The following is a 20,095-nucleotide window of genomic DNA, read 5'->3' as shown; positions in this document are numbered from 1 at the left end:
TCGTGTCAGAAAAAGGAAGTGGGAGGGTTCAGAGGGCACCAAGCAACTCGATGGCAGGGTTGTCAATAGAGCGTGTTGGTGTTGGAGACCAGGAATCTGACACCACCTCACCTCACAAATGCTGCCACTTGGAGTGGCGTCTCATCCTGAGTGATGGTCTACAAGACTCCAGGCTCTGACACCTCCTTATCACTGTGGCATGGAAGCAGGCAGAGAGAGGCCCGCCAGGCATGTGACGCGAGAGGAATGGGGATTAAGGTTGTTACGTAGGGAATGCTGCGATTACCTGACAATGACACAGGGTATACAAGAGATCAAAACCATCTCAATAGCTATTTTTGATGTCAGGTATTTTATTTTTACAACCATAATAACATCAATATTGGTGCGAGAACCAAAAGCAGGATATGAATGGCTGGGGCGTGAGGAAGGATTTCACAGCAGCTGACAGAGATGTTTGGTAAGAAACATTTTTCAGTCAGCAAAACCTCAGAGAGCTCCAAGATGTCGTGAAAATCCCCTTCTGGTCAAAAGCCAGAGAAAATATATTTTTTGCAAGTTTGGCAAGCAAACACGAGGAAATGTGTCACATTCTATAAATCATTTCAACGGCTCCAATTCCAGGGCTCAGAAAAAGAGTAATACCATTTACAAATATGCAGCATGTATATTCACCGATAAATAATTTTGGCAATACTATAATTCAATTACAATTACACTTAAGAGACATTTCATCAACAAAAAAAACATACAGCATCCATCCTATACCTAGTGCAAATCACTGTAATCTAGTGACTATCCAAAAATGTAGGATTCACAAAAAAATAATGTTTTGAGAAAGATCTGTGGTGAAAAGTCAGCGGTAATACACTCAGATGTTGGTATAACCCAAAGCTCAAACTTCACTTTTGTCAGATTGAAACTTTGCACTCAGGGTACATCTTTTGTGCCGAGATCTCTCACACACATTTTCAAATGATTTGATTATTGTAACTGATATCAGTGCTGCAGTATTGAACCTTTTGATTTCCCCCGAATAATATGAAATGTTCAGACGTCTGTTATCAGAACTTTCTTTTCTCATCTTTTTTTTGTCACTGCGTCGGATAGAACTGATGCCATATTTGCAGAATATAAATATGAACATAAATATGGCCTGTGAGTGACAATGAATTGTGGAACTTATCCAAAAGCATTCTAAAATAATGATAGTTAATCCTGACGGACAGCTTTATATTCTACACTAATATAACATAAACCAATTTAGCTTTATACAATTACAAATGTACATCTTGTCGCACAGATTTGTGTCCATCACGAATTTACAAGTAGTCTAGACTTGTGTTTTTTACACAACACAGTACTGTGGAAACAAGCACATAGATAGATAGATAGATAGATAGATAGATAGATAGATAGATAGATAGATAGATAGATAGATAGATAGATAGATAGATAGATAGATACATAGATAGATAGATAGATAGATAGATAGATAGATAGATAGATAGATAGATAGATGGATAGATGGACAGATAGATAGATAGATAGATAGATAGATAGATAGATAGATAGATAGATAGATAGATAGATAGATAGATAGGTAGATAGATAGATAGATAGATAGATAGATAGATAGATAGATAGATAGATAGATAGATATATAGATAGATAGATAGATAGATAGATAGATAGATAGATAGATAGGTAGATAGATAGATAGATAGATAGATAGATAGATGGATGGATATAAAGATAGACAGCTATGTTTCTGAGATGCTGCTTGAAACATCAGGGCAATGTCTCTATCTCTGTGTAATAGTTATCAGGGCTATCTACAGCCACACTCTGCCACCACCATTCCCTCATACTTGTGGTTGAAAGTGATCACCCCGTTGTCATGATAAAGGAGTGAGATAGGCTCCAACTTAGTGGGTACACAGCAGGCACGCGAAGCTCTCTCTGGACGATTAGCACTCAGCAGCGTCTGCACTATGGCATGTTTGGTAGGCGAGACCTCGGAGGTCATCGGCGTGTTGCACACACCGTTGCACTCGTACGCCTCGTAGCCCACCGGTTGGATGATCCACGTATCCCAGCCGATGTCTCGAAAATCCACAAAGAGCGGGGTCCTCTTGCATGGCTCGCTCTTAACATTGCGACGGATTCGGGGAGGCGTGTCATAGATAAGGTTGGACTGCAGTTGCATGAGAGACTGCTTGTCCCGCTTGTCCTGGTTGCCGTAGCCAGCATTGTGATTAACGTGCCCCCGGAAAGCTGGTTGGCTCCGGCCCAAGTTTTCAGGAAGGCTGTTCTCGTGCTCGATCATCTGGTTGAGCTCTTGTTTATCCTGTTTGTGGTCTCTACTCTGATCTTCTGAGAATACAATAACCACTGCATTGTGTTTCCCCTCCAAGCTCCTGTTGATACCAACCTCAACCAACCTCCCGCCCTGCTCTGTGACCTCGTGTTCGGCCCCTTCCTCTTCTGACCCCGGACCTGCAATATGAACCTCCAGTCTGTGAGTTGCACACCCTGACTTCCGCCAGAGTGCAACCACGTGAGTCAGATCAAACGACACCCAGCTGTTATCTTTGGCACGGATATGCTTTGTCACCAGTTTCTCCAAATCCTTCATCTCCACCACCTCCTCTTTATCCCTCCTTTTTCCTTCTTTGCCCACCTCTTTAGTCCAAACAAGGCCCTTGTGTATTTTGTAGATGGTCACCTTGCAGTCAATGCCTGCATATGGTCTTTGGGTCTTCTGGAACAGGGTGAAAAGTTGAAGCTCAGCCAGTGTTATGTGCTCATTGTGGCTCATTGAGATGTTGAATAGCAGGGGGAATATCCTTATACCCCTGGCCGTGATACTGTCGGTGGAAAAATCTGAAATCGAAAAATTAAAAAAGTATGTGTGAATGCATTTTGTATGTTTCCGTGGTCAACATGCAACTTAAAACATTTTAAAATGTACTCATATGCATCCTATCAAAGACACATAATAAGTGTGATTAGTCTGTTTGAATCGTTATACTCCTAAATTGTCATATCTTGGTTCAAATGCAGCTTTATTGTTTCAATCAGAACAAGTTACGAGATTTACATTATTTTAGCTTCTATAAATCAAAGTGATCTTTTAATCATTACATTATTGGAATGTCAAACATGACCCTAATAATCCTTCGAGGGAGTTTACCGCTTAATTCAAAAAGAAAACAACAACACAAAGAATAACGATTTGTCTTTTTCAATATTCTTTTCAGAGTCGAGACAAAAACAAATGTCTACCTTCGTTCCTGAAACTGCGCACGATGTTGGCTGACGGCACAGCGCTGGGGTCAGTGGAAAATCGGTTGTACAGCTCCAGCATGAACTCTGGGGGCTCCTCGCGGGCAGCGAGAGGCCTGGTCTGAGGCCTCAACTCTGTCAGGTTCATTGTGGACAGAAACTGGCTGAGAAAGTCCTGCGCATCAAGTAGCGGATTATCACCCACCTCCCGACCGACTGATACCCTGTGGTGGTTCTCGGGAGACCGGATGGGACTGCTCAAGCTCAGAGCAGTCAACATCAGAAGCAGGACGACGCCGAGTGAGCGGATAACCCCAAGGTTGGAGAAGACTGAAATGGTCATGGTTGAGAGGAGGAAAGGTCAAAATCCAAAGATTGAGTATCAGATGAGAAGACGTGAGGGATCCTTTGGAGAGGATGCCTCCAAACGGCTCAACCTGCCGAGGACGCTTTCGTTAAGGGACAACAGGTTGCTGTTGTGGGCAAAGAGAAAACAGCTTTGCCCTTGTTGATCTTGAGGTTTGGCTCTGAGGGCAGGGCTGTGCTGACATGTTTGGAGATGTCACTAAGGCCCTGCTCGGCCCTCCTCTCTCTCTCCCCGCCAGCAACTTATGACTATCCATAATCCTTTCCTTCTCTCTTGTGGCACAATGCTGGAATCAAAAGACCATGATACTTTGATTTTTAGTACATTCAGAGATAAGGAAGTTATTGCAACCACCTTCACCCCAAAAGCATGACAAATTCAACTTTGGGAATTATGTTGTACCATTTTTACATCTAACGCAGGAGATCAATTACCAATATTGTTAATTTAAGCTTTCTAATCTCCACAAGAGGCCAGAGTAGACTCAATATCTGTCCTCATGCCTCCTTATCTGAAACTTTTTTTTTCATTAGGAGCTGATTTGACCTCATTTGCATATGAGTTTAGTTAATTACTGGTTTAAAAGTGGTCGTCAGACACATATGCAATCATCACAACATGTCAGTGTACACCCACTTCAACAAATAAATGACTGACTTTAAACAAACTGCAACATGAGACATTTCATCCATAGAGCTGCATCAATGTATACGACACATACATGCAAATCCTGAAGATGTAGATATGTGAACGCTCGGCACACGTGTGCATCTAAAACAGGACTAATGCCAACACATTCAAGCCCTCAGTGGCAGCGTGCAACACTCAAGTTCAGAAGTTCATAATCACCCCTCGTGGCTCCTGTGGATATGAGGTTCTTGACAGCTTGTCTGGTGCACATACAAAATGCATCAAAGAGGTTTTTAAAGTGAACGGTGGGTTCTATCAGGGGTTCAAACTGTTTCAGGGGAGAGCGATGAAGTGAAATACTTAGTTTTTGTTACAACACTAGTTATTAAAATAAGATCCCACAGAATATTAGTCTGTGTTAGAGAGATTTTCCCCATTTTTTCTGAGTGAGAAATGAATAAGTTGTGTTTGCAATTGTGCTGAAGCCACTTTAAAGTTCAAGTCCTTGTTCTCATGATGTATCCTGTGGAGTGTGACAAAATATTTGCCCTGGCGGTGAACATGTGTAAATAAGACAACACACTTTTTTTTAACGTTTCACTTCGACCGTTCATCTATTCATTCCCGAACACGTATAGGTGGGTTTGTTAAACTGGCCGGTGGGTGCTGTTTACTCTAACCGGCAGCCACTGATCAAACAGAATCCAGTCTGTAATACAAAAAGAGAATACAAATAAAAATGATAAATTATGCACATCATTTATTTTAATTTTTCATTCAACATCGCAATGCAAAAAAGAACCACTGCAAAGCAGAGTTGTATAGAATGTAGCATTACTTACCTGTATTAGCTAATGCACATCAATAACCTTAATTAATAACATGGGTATTACAATAAATATTACAATATAAATACCTTCATTTAGAATATTAACAGTCCTTTGTTACACATTTACAATCCCATTTTGCCTATCATGAAACAAATGGAAGATTTGCTTATGACTGCCACGTCTAGTCTAATGACAGGTTTGTCAAGAATAAACTGAATTCCAAATAAATTGGATGTTTTTGATGACAAGGTCGATAGTCCTAATCCTAATTATCTCAAACAACTGACCAAAAATATTATTACAATTATTTTAAATCCGAATCTTCTTTAGCCCAGAACCCATGGGGATGGACACGAACAGATCCAAATGTCACTTTAGGCCATAAGCTTGACAAACTAAAGGTTTTATGAATTATCTCATACTTGTTTAACAGTAAAATTCAAATTGTACATGTCATATATTCTTTGGAGTCATGATTCACCACAGTTTGCATAATTAGGCTATTTCTGATGTCATACATAATCCTTCATGAGACTCAGGCATACAGTATAGCATCCTAAATGACAAAGTCTATTACATATTTTGCCAAATAACCTCCATAATAAATACATGTAAATGTTTGGCACATGATTCCCTGTAAACAAAGGAAATTATTTTTAATTGAACATGTTTGTCTGTCTGTACAAGAATGAGCAAATTGCACAAATCCGTATTTCACAAAGGAAAGTGTCTCTACTGGATTTAACCGGCTTCCCTGGCTGTGTTGTCGTGTTTACACCCAGGAGTCCAGTGGTGGAGGTTTGTTATCCATGAGGCCCACTGCAGGCCTGCCAGCTCTGATGAAGTGTTTTCTCTCACTTATCGCCTTGGAAAAAGAAATATGCAAACAGATGGTGTGAGGTCATTTGCATGAAAGAAAATTGACAGTTCAAATTTAAACCACAGAAAAGGAATACTTTTCAACAAAATGCTGTAACACAATGACTACAATGTCAGCTTGTGCTCCATACACATGATATGTAAACTAGCTCAGTACAGTCGAATGGAAGATTACCTGCAGAGTGTCTCTTTCCACAACAGGCCCTTTTCCATCTCCAACTCTATCGTTTGGCTCTAAACTGGAGTATACATCTGCAAGGAAAAATTATAATAATATTATCAGTAGTTAATATGCCAAAAGTGCTAGTCTTTAATTACAATGAGAGAACAAGATCAGATGTAAATGTGTTTGCATTTTTAGTAAATCTGTAAATAAGAAGCCTGCTTTTGGAAATCTCAATCATTTTTAATTTCTTTCATTAAATGGTTTAATGAGAAACCCCAGGGTTCCATCCCCAAAAAAAATAATTATAACTTTTGCCACAAAAAAGGTAATTATAGAACCAATCAGTTCCCTAGAAGTCAGTATTTAAGAAAAACATTTCTAACTTGTTAACATTAACTATTTTTTTTTTTAAATGTAAAGTCCCCTGTAATAATGTATCATTTAAATACACTTTGTGGGTTAGCAAACAGCATATGGCTGTGAAGAGAGTGGCTGTATTAATGCTAGCTAGCATTAATAACCAATATTTTTCATTAGAGGCCAGTTATGGAAAAGGAGAAATGCCTCACGTTGAAAAACCTATTAATTCAGACTGAAGCATCAGTGAGATGAAGGCAAATGCAATGAAATCCTTGTACATAGTTTACCAATCCTCCCAAATACATATTTTAAAGGGTGTTGAAGTTATGGTCATAATTCATAAAGAAGCTTCAAGAGAGGATCGCTATGTTGGGAGGAAGCTAGAGGTCGCTCTTGACGTGGGAAAGCGGGTGCCCTTTTGGAACAACGTTCAAATGAAATGTGACTGGTGATGCGTGAGCCGGCCCTGCCTCTGGGAGAGCCTGTTCAGGCTAATAATCCAAGTCTCTGAACTGATAACCTTGACAGCACATCATTGGTTTAAGGCTATGATTCAGAAGAATATGGTCTGGGACTGAAAATGTCCCTTTCTTTGTCCCCGACATGACAAGACAGTATGTTGAAAAGCAGTTTTGTTCCCTGAGTTAGAGGACACTTTGCTCATTTAAATGATGCTTTAATAACAGTTTGCTGTGGGAATGTATGTAATGATTTGCTGACCTTGGTTTTTGTCCATGAGAGGCAGGGTGATGTCATCGATGCCTTGCTTTCCACTCTTGGATTTTTTAGTCACTCCGGTAGTTGTTGGCTTTGAAACACAAACAATGCAGGACAAACAGAATGTCATGCTTCCCTTTTATTTGTATGGGCATACACGATCCAAGAAAAAGCAATAAAATACCTTGAAGTGGCTCTTGTTCCAACCAGCCTTGGTCAGAGCGGTCCTCAGGTCCTTGTAGGTCCATATTGTCTGGAGCACATGGGAAGCTGCTTTGGTCTCCCGAGCTGCTTGGCTGACGACAAATCATTAGACACTGTAGTCGACAACAAAGGACAGCTCCAAGACAATACAGTCCGATAGATTTAAATCCATTCCTGATTGCCCTGGGATGTGACGCTTATAATATCATGAGCTATTGCATGGAGGCTGTGTCTGAAACACAACCCGATATTAAGCAGTGGCCTGCAAACAAATACGACAACACCGATGCTGTTTCCTTTCTTTTTCTAGTCAGATTTTGTAGCTTTGGATTTTTAACAAGCTACGCCATTATTATTAGATCTTTTTTTTTCATTGTTTAGTTTGAAACTCCGTTCACGTTCAGAAATTGTATCCAAGTAAAAGGAGTTTACAATTAAGTGGACAGACATTTAAGTACCTTGACTTGTTGATGGCCACCAGTTTCTGCACTGCATGCCCCTGGATGAGCGCTCGGGCGTTCTCTGGGCTGTCTGTGATGATCTCGTGGATGGTGTTCAGAATAGACACCACTGTATCTCCCTCTAGATTCTTCGCCGGGTGCTGCTGCCCACATGGCAGATTACCGACAAGGTCCCTCAAAGCATAGTTCCCTGTGTGACAGGGAGATCATATAAGTTAGTATGGAGATGCAGAGCCTGTATGCGGATGAGTTAGAAAACAGTACCTATTAGGTCTTTATTCCTTCTGTCCATCGCCAGGTTGCGGAGAGCAATAGCCACAGCTCGCACCACTTTGTCCACATCTGAGCGCAGCAGCTCCACCAGAATTGGCAGCCCTTTCTCTTTTCTCACTGTGGCCCGGATGTAGCTGGACCACTACAAGAGCAAACACAAAATGCAGCTGAGATTTTGCTTTTGAGGCCCTCCTTCATATCCCGTCTAGCCACTCATCTCGCCACCTTTACAAAACCACCAGTATCACCATAAGTATACGTTATGAATATCATTCTGCTCGATTGTATGATGCAACTAGATTTCAAAAGCAAAGGAATTTAAAATTCCTGAGCAATCTGAGCCTGAGCATCAATCTTACATTATAGTGGCATTCATGGCGCAGTACGTCTTGGCAAAGCCCGTTATTTATGGTTCCACTTACTCCAGTAAAAGTGATTGTTGATCACACAGACTGGTAACAAAGTAAACCTGGAGACTAGTTGGATCAAGAAGATAAACCCCACATCGTTATCCCCAGGACATCAACATTTATGCTGTTCTAGTCGCCGGTCTCTGATAATGTGACACGAAAAGTATAAATATATGATTTAGAATATCTGGTTAGACCTCTGTTTACTGATCTCATAGCTGTTGAAGTGATTTTTGGGATGGTGGCACAAAACAATAGTCTGGGGCCTTGTAGACCAGCAGCTGTAATCAAATAATAAATGATCGGCAATTAGTATCAGCAAAAAATAAACATAATCATGGATCTCGAAAACTTTTTTGTTGTTGTGCTGATCCATTCTGTGAGTTTTAAGATCCATTGCAGCACTAGTGTAGACTAACTACAGTAGACTAAAGGCCAAGAAGACCCCCAAATCAGCTCCATAGACAATGTACAGGGACACACAGACAGCAGCCATGGTAATCTGACTTAGATATAAACTGCGCCAACAATGTGCCACTTGATAACTACATCAATTTAAAGTGTAATACTCTAATTTCCAGCTTTATAGACCATTTGTATGCTTGGGATGCTCGCCACAATCGCAGCCCCTTTTGCAAAGAGTGTAAAAACTCAAACTGTTCCAACTACTCACTGCCCAGTGTCCTGCAGCGAGGTTCTGCACCGCCCCTGCAGCTGCCTCCAGGGTGTTGTGGTTGTGACTGCAGGTGAGAAGAGAGAGGTAGAGCCTCAACACCTCTGGCTGGTACAGCAGTTCCAAGCCTTTGAACAGAAAAGCAGAGAAAGTCAGAGATATTCAAGCAGTGCAAGTCCTGAATAGATTATGTTAAACTGTTTCCTTTTTTCCAATTTCCTTTTTCTAGCTTACTTTCGGTCAATTTGTTCAATAAGTAAGCATGCCAGGAGAAAAATATGTTGATGAATTTAATGAAACCCTACGCAACAAAAGTACAACTCTGTCAGACCCCTGCGGAGTTGATTTTTGTATTAAGCCAGTGGAGATTGCTGGACATCTGACAAGTAGGATAAAGCATCAGGGATTGCATGCTGGCCTTACTGGCCATACTGATTTGCATTCACTGGTTGGAGTGTGGGAGCCACGAGCACAGCTTTGATCTCAGTTCAAACGGCAGCCGGATTCACATATACCGTATTCAACACAGTGCTATACTGTAAGAAAAATCCAATATATTTGCATGCAAGGCTAAAAACAGTAGCTTTCTGGTAAAGGACACAAAAGAGTAAAGATAGTTTTAGGAGTAGCAAATAAAGATGTATCAGTGACAGGCAGTATCTTGAGTGAATTTCAGTTCTTGCCAGAGGAAAATGTTGCCAGATTTCAGTTGGAGGGTTGTTTTAGTAATGAAACTCTCCTCAAGTAGTGCAGGTGCTGGAGTGTGGCTTTGCATTTAAATTAATTGTCTTTCAGGCCATGCCAACATCATGCATACAAAGCAGTTCACATTACACAGAACGCAGGTACTGATGCTTGATTATCGTGCTGCATGATGATGATATATGATGGACTTCATAATGTATTGACCTTTAAGCTATCAGAAATAAGCCGTATGTATAGCCTACTTATTTCATAATGAGATCACAGTCACTCTCTGCGTTCAATTTAAAACGTTTTATGTGAAGTTGATATTACATTTCTTCAGTATATACCTTTCATTTGTTCTGTACGTTTTGGTAAATCCAATGTACCGTATTTTCTGTCCATTAATCCATTTTTCCAACCTGTACATCACAGACACATACATGCACACAGATACAACACAGGTTTTCTTTACGTCATTAATGTGATGTTGTATTGAATCACAGTATCACCACAATAAAAATAGTCAGCAGTAGCGAGCAGACTGACCTTGATTGAACCACTCCTCTGGTGAATATGGTTCGACGGGAAAAAAAGAACAATGTCAAAGACTCGGATTATGCAGCAGCAGAAGACACAGAGCATGTGGTGAGTCACTCGGGGGTACCGACAGTATCAGGTTGGCTCATGAGAGGCATTTGTCAATTTTGTGCAATTTGCTGAAAGGTTAGTAGTGGAGAAAAGCCATAAAACTTGAAATCACAATTAACTCTAACCCTATTGTTTCTTCAATAAGATGTGTCCTGCAGCACAAGCTGCTGCAGCCTATTAGTTACTGTATATCAGCTGTGATTCAAATGATGACTTCTATTGGGTCATGCAAAAAAACCTTCAATTGCGTGGTGCAAAACAAAGTATATACAAGCTTTTAAATCTTGGAACCTGTCACTCCGGCTACAGAGCAAAATATAGCATCAGCTCCTGCACATGCAGGGTAATAAAATGTAATATTCTCATTGGCATAAACTGTTAAATCTTTTGAAAATGACTTTAAAATAGCAGGTTTTGAAGCACATGCTACTCAAACAGATGCACTGAAGTCTCTTGCTTGTACAAGCACTATAAGACTTCATCAAATACTTCATGTTGATGCCATTAAATATCACAGGCGACCAACCTTTGGGTCTTTTCCCCCCAAAGCAGTCTGTCTCGTTCTTCTTCTTCTGGTGTCCCACTGTTCTCATCAGATGATTGGCATGGGGTTCCTGAAATCGCTCCGCTCCCGGTATCTCTTTGTGAACATGATAGGACAGGTTTCGCAGGATGCACACGCAATTCTCCACGGACTGAATTGAGGATGACAGAAGATTTTAATCAAAGATGCTCTGCAGAAAGGTGCACAGCATTGGGTAGACATGCAGGTGTTTGAGCTGACAAATGTAAGGTCCATTTTCAGAATGAAATGCATTGGTGAGTTTTCCTATCAAAATGTAAATTTGGAGGAGATGACACGTCGGAGAACTTCATCCATTATTTGATTGCTTTGGTGACTTGCATTACATGTCAGTTGTGAACAGGCTATTCATTTAAATGTTATGCTAAATCAGAGAAGTGTGAGAAACAAGTCTGTGTGGATTCATAAGAAGAACATGATACGTAATGGAGAGTAATTGACCATTTCACAAAAATAACTCTCTTGCCCGTGCCTTTTAAGAAAAGATAAATCATTACAGCATTTTATGTAATTAACACAATGACTACGCCATTGATCTGAATTTGTCTATACATTTGCCTCAATGTACCAGGGTGCGAAGTCTGGTACAATATCAATTTGTTATATTTTATAATAAAAACAAAGTCTCAAATTTCAATGACCTTATTATCAGTGTCCTTGTTGACAAAAGCTGACTGAAGGGCATGAAGGAGCGCCTCCACCAGCCCCTCACACTCCCTCAACCTCTGCCGAGCCTCCGCCCCATCTGAGCTGACGTTCCTGCAGAAACAACTTTGTTAGCAAAGCAGCGAGAACTCAATCCACCACAAGTACACTTTCAGTGTCTGTTGTCTTATGTTCCACGACTGAAGGAAAGGTATACCTCAGACATCCAGAGGTGTTCTTGAAGACTGTGGTCCACTCAGCACTCAGCAGTTTGGACGGGTTGGCTGAGTCTCTCCTCCATCCTGAGTGTGGGATGATGATCTCATCAGTCAGTGTTTGAAGCCCATTGTTAATCACCATCATCTTCAGCGGCTCATGTGAGGAGAGGTTCCACAGAGTTCCTGCAAAGGAAATTATACAAATGCTGTTGAGAAATAAGGACGCATTGCAATCTATGGCTCCAGGAAGAGTGAAGAATGGAGCGGTACCTGTGACTAACTCTTTGACCTCAATGCTGCTAGACTTCCTCATTAATCTGACTAAAGCTTGGATGCCATCACAGTTCTTGATCGCCACTTTGTTATTGTGATCTTTTCCGTAGGATATGTTGCGCAAAGCCCCACAGGCCTTGCGGTGGACCTCAGGCTTAGGGTGGTCCAATAATTCCACCAATATCGGCACCCCGTTCAGCTGGCGCACCTCCTGCTTGATGCGGTCACTCTCATAACACAGGTGCTGCAAGTAGGCGGCAGCGTTGGACTTGACTGGGTCCATCGGGTGGCTGAGCATCGAGATCACCTCGTGCAGGTTGGGGTCTCTCCAGCGCGGGTCTCTGCGGAGGCTGTCCAGGCTGACCATGCTGCTGCGTTTGTGTGGGAACTGCAGCGTCTGTGCTCGGCACATGGCCTGGAAGAAAGGATTCAGATTCCCCTCCAGCTGGGCCATGAAGGCGTCATCGTATCCACCTCTGAGGACACAGGAAATGAAATGCACGCCAATTGGGGTCAGGACCAAAAAAATAATACACAAACATACATCTTTGAACAGGTATATTCAGTTATTCAGGTTGATTAGACCTCTGCTCAGGTTGAAGGTGGGCCAGATATTTGATTGGACATAATGGGGTGACACATGTCCAGCTTACCAATGAGAATGATAAAGGTGCAATTTGTCTCAGTATAACAGGGGCAGCAAAGCTAACAGGACACTCAGGAAGATGTCAATCAATTACAGTATACAAAGGGCCTGAATAAAGCTGAAACCACTGTGTGGGAGCATTTTATATATCAGTGTTAATCAACATTTTGAAATGTGGCTTTTGATGAGTATTGGAAAAGAATATTGATGCTACAATGTGTAGTGTTTATTCCCCAAAACCAGAGTGTGAAAGCAACAAGTTATATTGTTATGGAGGGTTGTGTGCTGCTCTTTTTCTTGACAGGACAAATACATCTTGGAGTCTCCAGGCGGAGTTTGGGACAATTGGAAAGAGTCTGTTGTTTCCCTCCAGTCAAGCTAACCATCTCCTAATTGAACACTTGTATTTATCAGACAAATATGAGAGTGGTATTGATCTTCTCATCTTATTATCAGCAAGAAAGTGCACAAGCATATTTCGCCAAATGTCAAACTATTCCTTTTACTGTATATTTAACAGTTTAAGGGAAACGGGTTTAATGGTGTCTCTTAGTCTCACAGATTTGAACAGCATGAATGAGTCGCTTGTATCTTTTGTTAACAGTTCTGTCACTTTATATGGGATAAGGAAAAGCTTCTGGCAGGCAATAACAGGTGAAACCTCGTTATTTATTGACTTTGCAGCGGGCTGCCATTCGTGATTGATACCAGCTGCTACTTAACTGCAGTCCATATGTCTTTCTATTGTCCAGGCGGACTCACAGGACAAAGATAGAGGCCAAAGAGTGTCTCTGCAGCCACAAAGTTTGATAAATAATTTCTACAGGAGGTTCTCTGAGTGTTGATTTGGCCATTGTTACGACTGATGCCGTACTGTATAAGTATACAGCATTACACACATACACACTCTCTCTCTCTTTCGCTTAACTTACATTTTGTTGTTGTTTCATTTGTGCAAAACATCTAAATCTGTTCACTTTAGTTGGATTATTATATTAACTTGGCACAACACATGCATTTCAGTTTTTCAAATATTAGACAGATTTCTATTTAAAGCTTTATATCATATTATTGACATTAATAGGTTATTTTGTATTGAATCCTAACTGTGTAGATGCTGAGGTAAACTATAGAGGCAAGGTATTAGTCAAATGTTTTCCTGTTATAAAAACTGTTGTACATTGTTGATGCAATGAACGCCAAAAGTGAATTTGCTTGTGTTTAGAAGTGGCTGTTTCGTAGCCGTTGTTAAAGAGGATGTCATCATCAGGGACTGGATTGATAGTTCAGTGAGAAAGTATCCTTTGACCAAAACATGTTTAATGGGTTCATTGAAAGACTTTGATTGACCTCGAATAAACAGACAAAGGCTTTCAGTGTACATTAGTGAGTACACTTTACCGATTATTCTCACACGGGGCTTTCAAAGTGGCTAAATACCTGAAGGGACTATTGTTTGGGCTGACATCTAGCTACCATGGAAATCACAAACACACTTGAAACCTGTTTCCATAGTCCCCCCTGAGGGATCAGTAAAGTTTGATCCAATGCATTATCCTCTTACCTGGTTCTTGAGGGCTCCCTGAGGAGCTCCATGGTGGTGATCGGCCTGAACTGGTGGATTCCCCCCAGTGTTGGGTAAATGGCAGATGGGTGTTCAGTCTTCATGTCCAGGGGGTTTTCTCCCCGTTCGCTTTGGCCCTCCACCTCTGTCTTGGGGCTGCCATGGCCTGCCGGAGCGTAGCTGTCCCTGAGGAAGGGCAAGGTGTAGTGAGCCCCCGGCTGGAAGCTCTTGGCGGGCCAGTAGCCGTGGATGGTGGCGCGGGACAGGCTTCCATACCCGGCACATCCGTCACTCCCGACGCCTCTGTAGCTGTCAGGGAGGGTGTACACTCTGCTCTGCCGGTCTGGGTTCGCTGGCTGAGACTCCTCAGACTGCTGCACCACCGGAGGTTGAGAGGGTGCCGTGGTAGTGCTGCTGGTCGGCGTGGTCGGTGTAACGGACCCATTGGGTTCAACGCCTGCTCCGGGAATCGGCCGCTCAATAGGAGGGTGATCTTGAGCCTCTGGAGTCGTTGTGAGATCGGGTGTGTCGCATGTCTGGAAATCCTCCTGCTGCGTCTCTGAGGATTCGCGGATCTCACAGGAGGAGTGTTCACCCTCTTGTTCCACGGCCTTGGACTCCTACAAAGATTGATGCACCACAACCGATTTTTAATGAAGTCAATATAATCCCATTTTCCAACAAATTTGTTGTGTTTATAGTCAAAGCAGTTCATTTACTTAGAATAGACCAAGCGTGTTTCTGTTACCTACAGGTTTTATTATATATACTGAACAGCCCCTCTCAACTCATTTCTCATAGCAATGATCAATCACCATCATTGCAGCGTTTTACTGGCTTTTTGAGGCACCGAATGATGGATTCTTCTTTCCTGCCAAACAATAATTAATTTCTCTGCTTGAAGATGAGTTTAGATTGGACTTTAGAAGCATGGTAAACTGCAGGAAATCTGATTGTTTGATTTAGTTGACTGAACTTGGTTTTAACACTGAGAATAATTTGAAGCGCAAAAATATGTCCCAACTCAATAAAGTAGAAGAAACGAGTGCACGATTGTTTTATAGTATGACATTATTTATCGTTCAATGTAACTAAAGTGCCTGGCTGAGATCAGACTCATTCCTCAGGTAAATATAATTGTTCCAATTTTCTAAAATACTAAATTAAAAAAAAAGAAACCTCAGTATCCGTCTGCTGCGGCGTGTCCGTCTCTGTCGAGCTTTCATTGGTCGAGGTCATCACGGAGGCGATGGAGGTGGGCGTGTCCAGCTCGTCATTGGCAGTTGGGTTTTCCAGAGTCGCCTCTTTTGTCTCCTGAGGCAGAGACAGTTGAGGAGGCCCCTCTGAACTCTGCTCCTGCAGCACACAGACAGACGAGAGGAAGACACCTCGGCCGATCAGCATTACTTGTGTGTATGATGTAAACAATTGCATTATGCACGACAGGGAAAAGATAACGGGGGGAGGCCATGACAGCCCACAATGCTATTAAAGTTGTCTTCATATCGTACGGGAGCTTCATCTGACGAAGAGTTGTGAGCCAAGTCAGCCTTGACAGTAAAACTAATTTATTCCCCATTACCATATAATTTGTGTAATTTGAAATATGATCTGTTGAATCCAAACTGAGAAACGCCAACATGCCCGCTCTTCAAATTGGACTATGTCTGGATAATCAGACATTTTTTCTGTGTTCAAGCAATTTGATGAACTATAATCTAATTGAGCGGTCCATAGGACAACAATACTCATGCTGGTGCCGAGCCAGGGATCATGTTTAGACAACAAAAAAGACATCTAGCCGGATATAATAAAGGACAAGAGATTACATTTATCCCTTCTTTAATGAAATGGCTCTGGGGGATTCTCCAGTGTCATATCCTTGTGTGGCAGACGAGGATGAATAATACATCAGTTAGCTTATCTGTATCAGGTACTGATTGCTTATAAATATGTTATTAGCATACAGGATGATACATAATTATTTGTTGAAGGCATGTGTGTTTGGTTTGTTAATTAAAACTTCCACGCTTCATCCCTGTTTTAATGCACCTTTAGCCGATGTTAAAAGGATGAAGTTAGTTAAGTTCATTTCAGGGAGTGATTTACTTACTTACTGTGTAACAAAAGAAAAAATCACACCAGTGGGCATGGTGTTTGGTCATAAACCAGGACCAAGTAAAACATGGCCAACATGTCCAAATATCTATTTCGATATCTATTTTTAGGCTTAAGTCCCTCCAAACAGATGTTGACGTTCCCCATGGAAGTGTATAAAATATGCCCCCTGATGAAATAGCCTACAGAATGATGGGACTGGAAGTTATTGTCTTTGAAGTTATTTGTTGTGAGCCTTGATTTACCACCACAGACACTTGAATCAATAACCCAGCTGCTGCTCTGGTAGAACATGTGGATGGCTCTGTAATTTACTCTTGTTTATTTCAAGGAGAACTTAAAATCCCTTTTTCTTTTCAATAAAATGGGTTTCATCAACCAGAGTGGATACATTATTCAGCATCTTGGACTGAGACAGAACTGGAGGCAGTATTGGATATAAACACATTATATGCTGATTTTCTAACCAACTTCACACTCATTTTGCGTGGCTATAAAAATGCGCTTCGCTGCACAATTGATCTCAATTAATATACGATTATCTGATGCACATCTTTTCAGTCTTGAGGGCACCAGCTGAATATCTCTGAAATCTTGTGCTAACAATAATGCAAATGGCCTATCAAAACAGTTTATAATTAAAAGATTTCATAGTAGAGATAATCCATTCAACCGCATCATTTACAACCATTTTCACTATTTGAATTGCTTATCCACTCTAAATCAATTTTCATTTTAAGAAAATAGCACAGGGCAAAATATCCTGAACATGCACTGGGATAACAAATAAAATTTAAAAAAGCTGTTCAATTTCCCAAAACTCTTCTTTCTGGGGCTGCGGTATAAAACCGCACAAGTGCTGAGAACTTCACTGCGTTGAATCAGGCTGCAGTGCACAGCTGACTGGCTGTGGAGGGAGAGGGCTTGATTTCTTTTCAAACACAAGGGCCCCTCATGTCCATGTGCAAAATGTGTCAGAGGGACGAGGAGATGAAAGGGTCACACGGAAGAAATTGGCAGCAGGGACATGATCCTGGCTTAAACACCCCTGGGGAAGGTTGATTGGATTTTGTTAGGCAGCATTAAATGAACGCCAGGCCAAGAGACACACGGGGTTCTTCTGTTGTCTCCAAATAGCTTGATTAAGGATTTGGAGGACGACAATAGGCCGGAGAGGGGCCTGTGTGCTGTCCCCGTCTGCTTCGAGCTCCAGGGAAGGCCATGCTGCTGTGAGTCAAGGCTCATTTAAATAACTCACTGCACCATCACTAAGTGTGCTCTCAGAGCCAAATAGGTCGAGATGAAGTTTCTGAATCTGACTTCAGCATAAAAAGAAAATCAAAGAATGGTATGTAGATGTAAGGTGCAGCGATGCAGGAGACAGAATGCCATGATTAGCATCTTGTTCCCATCAACTCTCAGTATTGAGGCCAGCTGCAGCCGGGGTATTATTTTGGGAGACACAGAGTCTGATCTAATGCTGAGTGAGTTCAAATATTGGTGACCAGCTCAAGGGCACAACAGGCACAAGCCATGATTCAAACTTGTCATAAATCCATTTTAGAAAGCAAAGATGATCTAAAAAATGGGCACTCTGGGTTGCAATTGAATCAGAAGGGCCAGTCATTCTGTAGTGATCAAACTCAGAATAAATCAGCTTTAACAGGCAGTTTGTCTTTATCAAACTGTGGGATTGAACGAGTAATGCTTCCATTGGATAATAAAACATGACATCAGCCCATTGATGTCAGAAGAGATTAGTCACAACTTTGTCACAACTCATCTGCCCTCCACTATTTGTTGAATCAGTTATGCGCATATTGTTCGCTGTAAGTCTACAGAATTTGTCCCTGTACATTGTGAATCAAAATGACACTGAAATGACCCATGCATTAAAAAGACTCCTCTTCATTCGGACGTGTCCATTAAGCAATGCATCTTGTTTAGTTGTAATTCAACAAAGCTGGTCTATTTAAAGAAAATACTGATTGAAATTGACATCCTCCCCCTCCAAAAGGAATGCTATTCATTCTTAAAGTAACTATTTGGAGCCTCTTTTCCCTCCTCTGATCCTCAAATAGTTAAATGCTGCATGGTCAGATTTAATGTCTCTCTGATACATCATGGCAATACACTTACCAGAGTGTGTGCAGCATTTTTCCCCTGGGGGAACAACCTCCCCTCATGGTGCAATCAAACATTATTCCCCTTATAAGCTTGCCTATGCATTTGCACGCATGCACGGCCATGGGCGTGCGCACACACACACACACACACACACACACACACACACACTTGATGAAGATGTTAGCATCATGTCCCAATGCCCACAAGGAGACTGCACCGAACAGCAGTGAGAAGCAAGGAGATGAAGCGATTTATGCCTCCTTCAATCATCATGACAGAGGCAGAATGCAAAGCTGTGGAGGGCTACAGTTTTCTGCAGGAAGAAAAAAAAACCTGATAGGCAAAAAAAGAGGGAGGGTACAGAGCAAATAGAGCCATTCCACCAAGCACTTACCTCTTTCACTTCGGCAGGCATTGCCAAATGTTCTCTGCTTCCCCACAAATGATGAGCAAGATGTGTCCCCACGTGCGACGTCTGTTTCTCTGCTGAATTTGTGCCTGGACTCTCCCTTTGAGCATTTGAGGCAGTTCAAACATGAGCAGACATCCTTCCACCCAGCTCTCTCCAACACACACGTCCGTTCTCTCTCTCTCTCTCCCTCTCTCTCTCTCTCTCTCCCTCTCTCTCTCTCTCTCCGTCCCTCCCTCCCTCTCTCCCGCTATTTCTCTTTATCTAACAAACACGCACTAGACGCACCATGCACACATTTGCTCTGCACGTTTACACACACAAACACACAAACACACGCACACACACACACACACACAGATGTAAAACATGCCGGGCTCTCTCTCTCATTACTGCACTCCTCCTCTGATCTGTGCTGCAGTTAATGTGTGCGCTATTAGCAAGGTGCTGAATCAACTGTGTGATGCTGAGCCTGTGAACAGCTTAGGTAAGTGCAGAGCCCTGCAATCATGTGCTCTACCCATATTTTCCAGCAGCCTTGGTGCGCAGGCAGAGTACACACGATGCACACATCGTTCCCTGTGAGCTCACAAGTAGATGCAGCTGGAGTAGCCTGCACTAGTTCAGTCCTATGTCACCCATGTGCAGCATAATAAAGGGTGAGGGATGGTGCATGAGCAGTGTATGCAGCACCAGAGACACACACACACACACACACACACACACACACACACACACACACACTCCATACAGAGGCATCTTTGTTCTGCAAACTGTACCAAACAAATAAAGCCCCTTTTCACCACCCATCACTGTCTGCCCACGAATCTTCTCACAGCACCTCCTCACAGCATTGTTGCACGGAACGAGCATGGAAATAAAACTAAAGAAGGATCCATGTAAACAAGGACTGGACGGG

At 41.9% G+C, this 20,095-nt stretch overlaps 2 protein-coding genes across 4 annotated transcripts; both read right to left on the bottom strand.

Moving 5' to 3' along the window:
- Positions 1 to 1,831: 1,831 nt before the first annotated feature.
- On the bottom strand, positions 1,832 to 3,631 carry LOC137784129 (bone morphogenetic protein 10-like). Its single transcript, XM_068574579.1, has 2 exons — positions 3,289 to 3,631; positions 1,832 to 2,886 (listed from the first exon to the last, which is right to left on the bottom strand). Exons 1-2 carry the CDS (start codon positions 3,629 to 3,631, stop codon positions 1,832 to 1,834), a joined length of 1,398 nt encoding a protein of 465 aa, XP_068430680.1.
- Positions 3,632 to 5,043: 1,412 nt separating this feature from the next.
- Positions 5,044 to 19,355, bottom strand: arvcfa (ARVCF delta catenin family member a). Of its 3 annotated transcripts, XM_068574630.1 has the most exons (16): positions 19,162 to 19,355; positions 15,702 to 15,878; positions 14,523 to 15,142; positions 12,310 to 12,788; positions 12,039 to 12,222; positions 11,818 to 11,935; positions 11,120 to 11,288; positions 10,492 to 10,509; positions 10,293 to 10,364; positions 9,259 to 9,386; positions 8,167 to 8,317; positions 7,900 to 8,092; positions 7,422 to 7,533; positions 7,241 to 7,328; positions 6,170 to 6,246; positions 5,044 to 5,980 (listed from the first exon to the last, which is right to left on the bottom strand). In XM_068574630.1, exons 1-16 carry the CDS (start codon positions 19,180 to 19,182, stop codon positions 5,888 to 5,890), a joined length of 2,700 nt encoding a protein of 899 aa, XP_068430731.1. In that variant the 5' UTR covers positions 19,183 to 19,355; the 3' UTR covers positions 5,044 to 5,887. The 3 variants fall into 3 exon arrangements, with proteins under 3 accessions (XP_068430731.1, XP_068430732.1, XP_068430733.1); XM_068574631.1 differs by lacking the exon at positions 10,293 to 10,364; XM_068574632.1 differs by lacking the exons at positions 10,293 to 10,364; positions 10,492 to 10,509.
- Positions 19,356 to 20,095: the final 740 nt, after the last annotated feature.

Source organism: Clinocottus analis, unplaced genomic scaffold (assembly GCF_023055335.1).
Source record: "Clinocottus analis isolate CAN_PGR_092001 unplaced genomic scaffold, fCliAna1.0.p SCAF_13, whole genome shotgun sequence".
Taxonomy (NCBI): Eukaryota; Metazoa; Chordata; class Actinopteri; order Perciformes; family Cottidae; genus Clinocottus; species Clinocottus analis.
The sequence above is the reverse complement of the archived record's forward strand: the minus strand, read 5'-3'. Positions and strand labels throughout refer to the sequence as shown.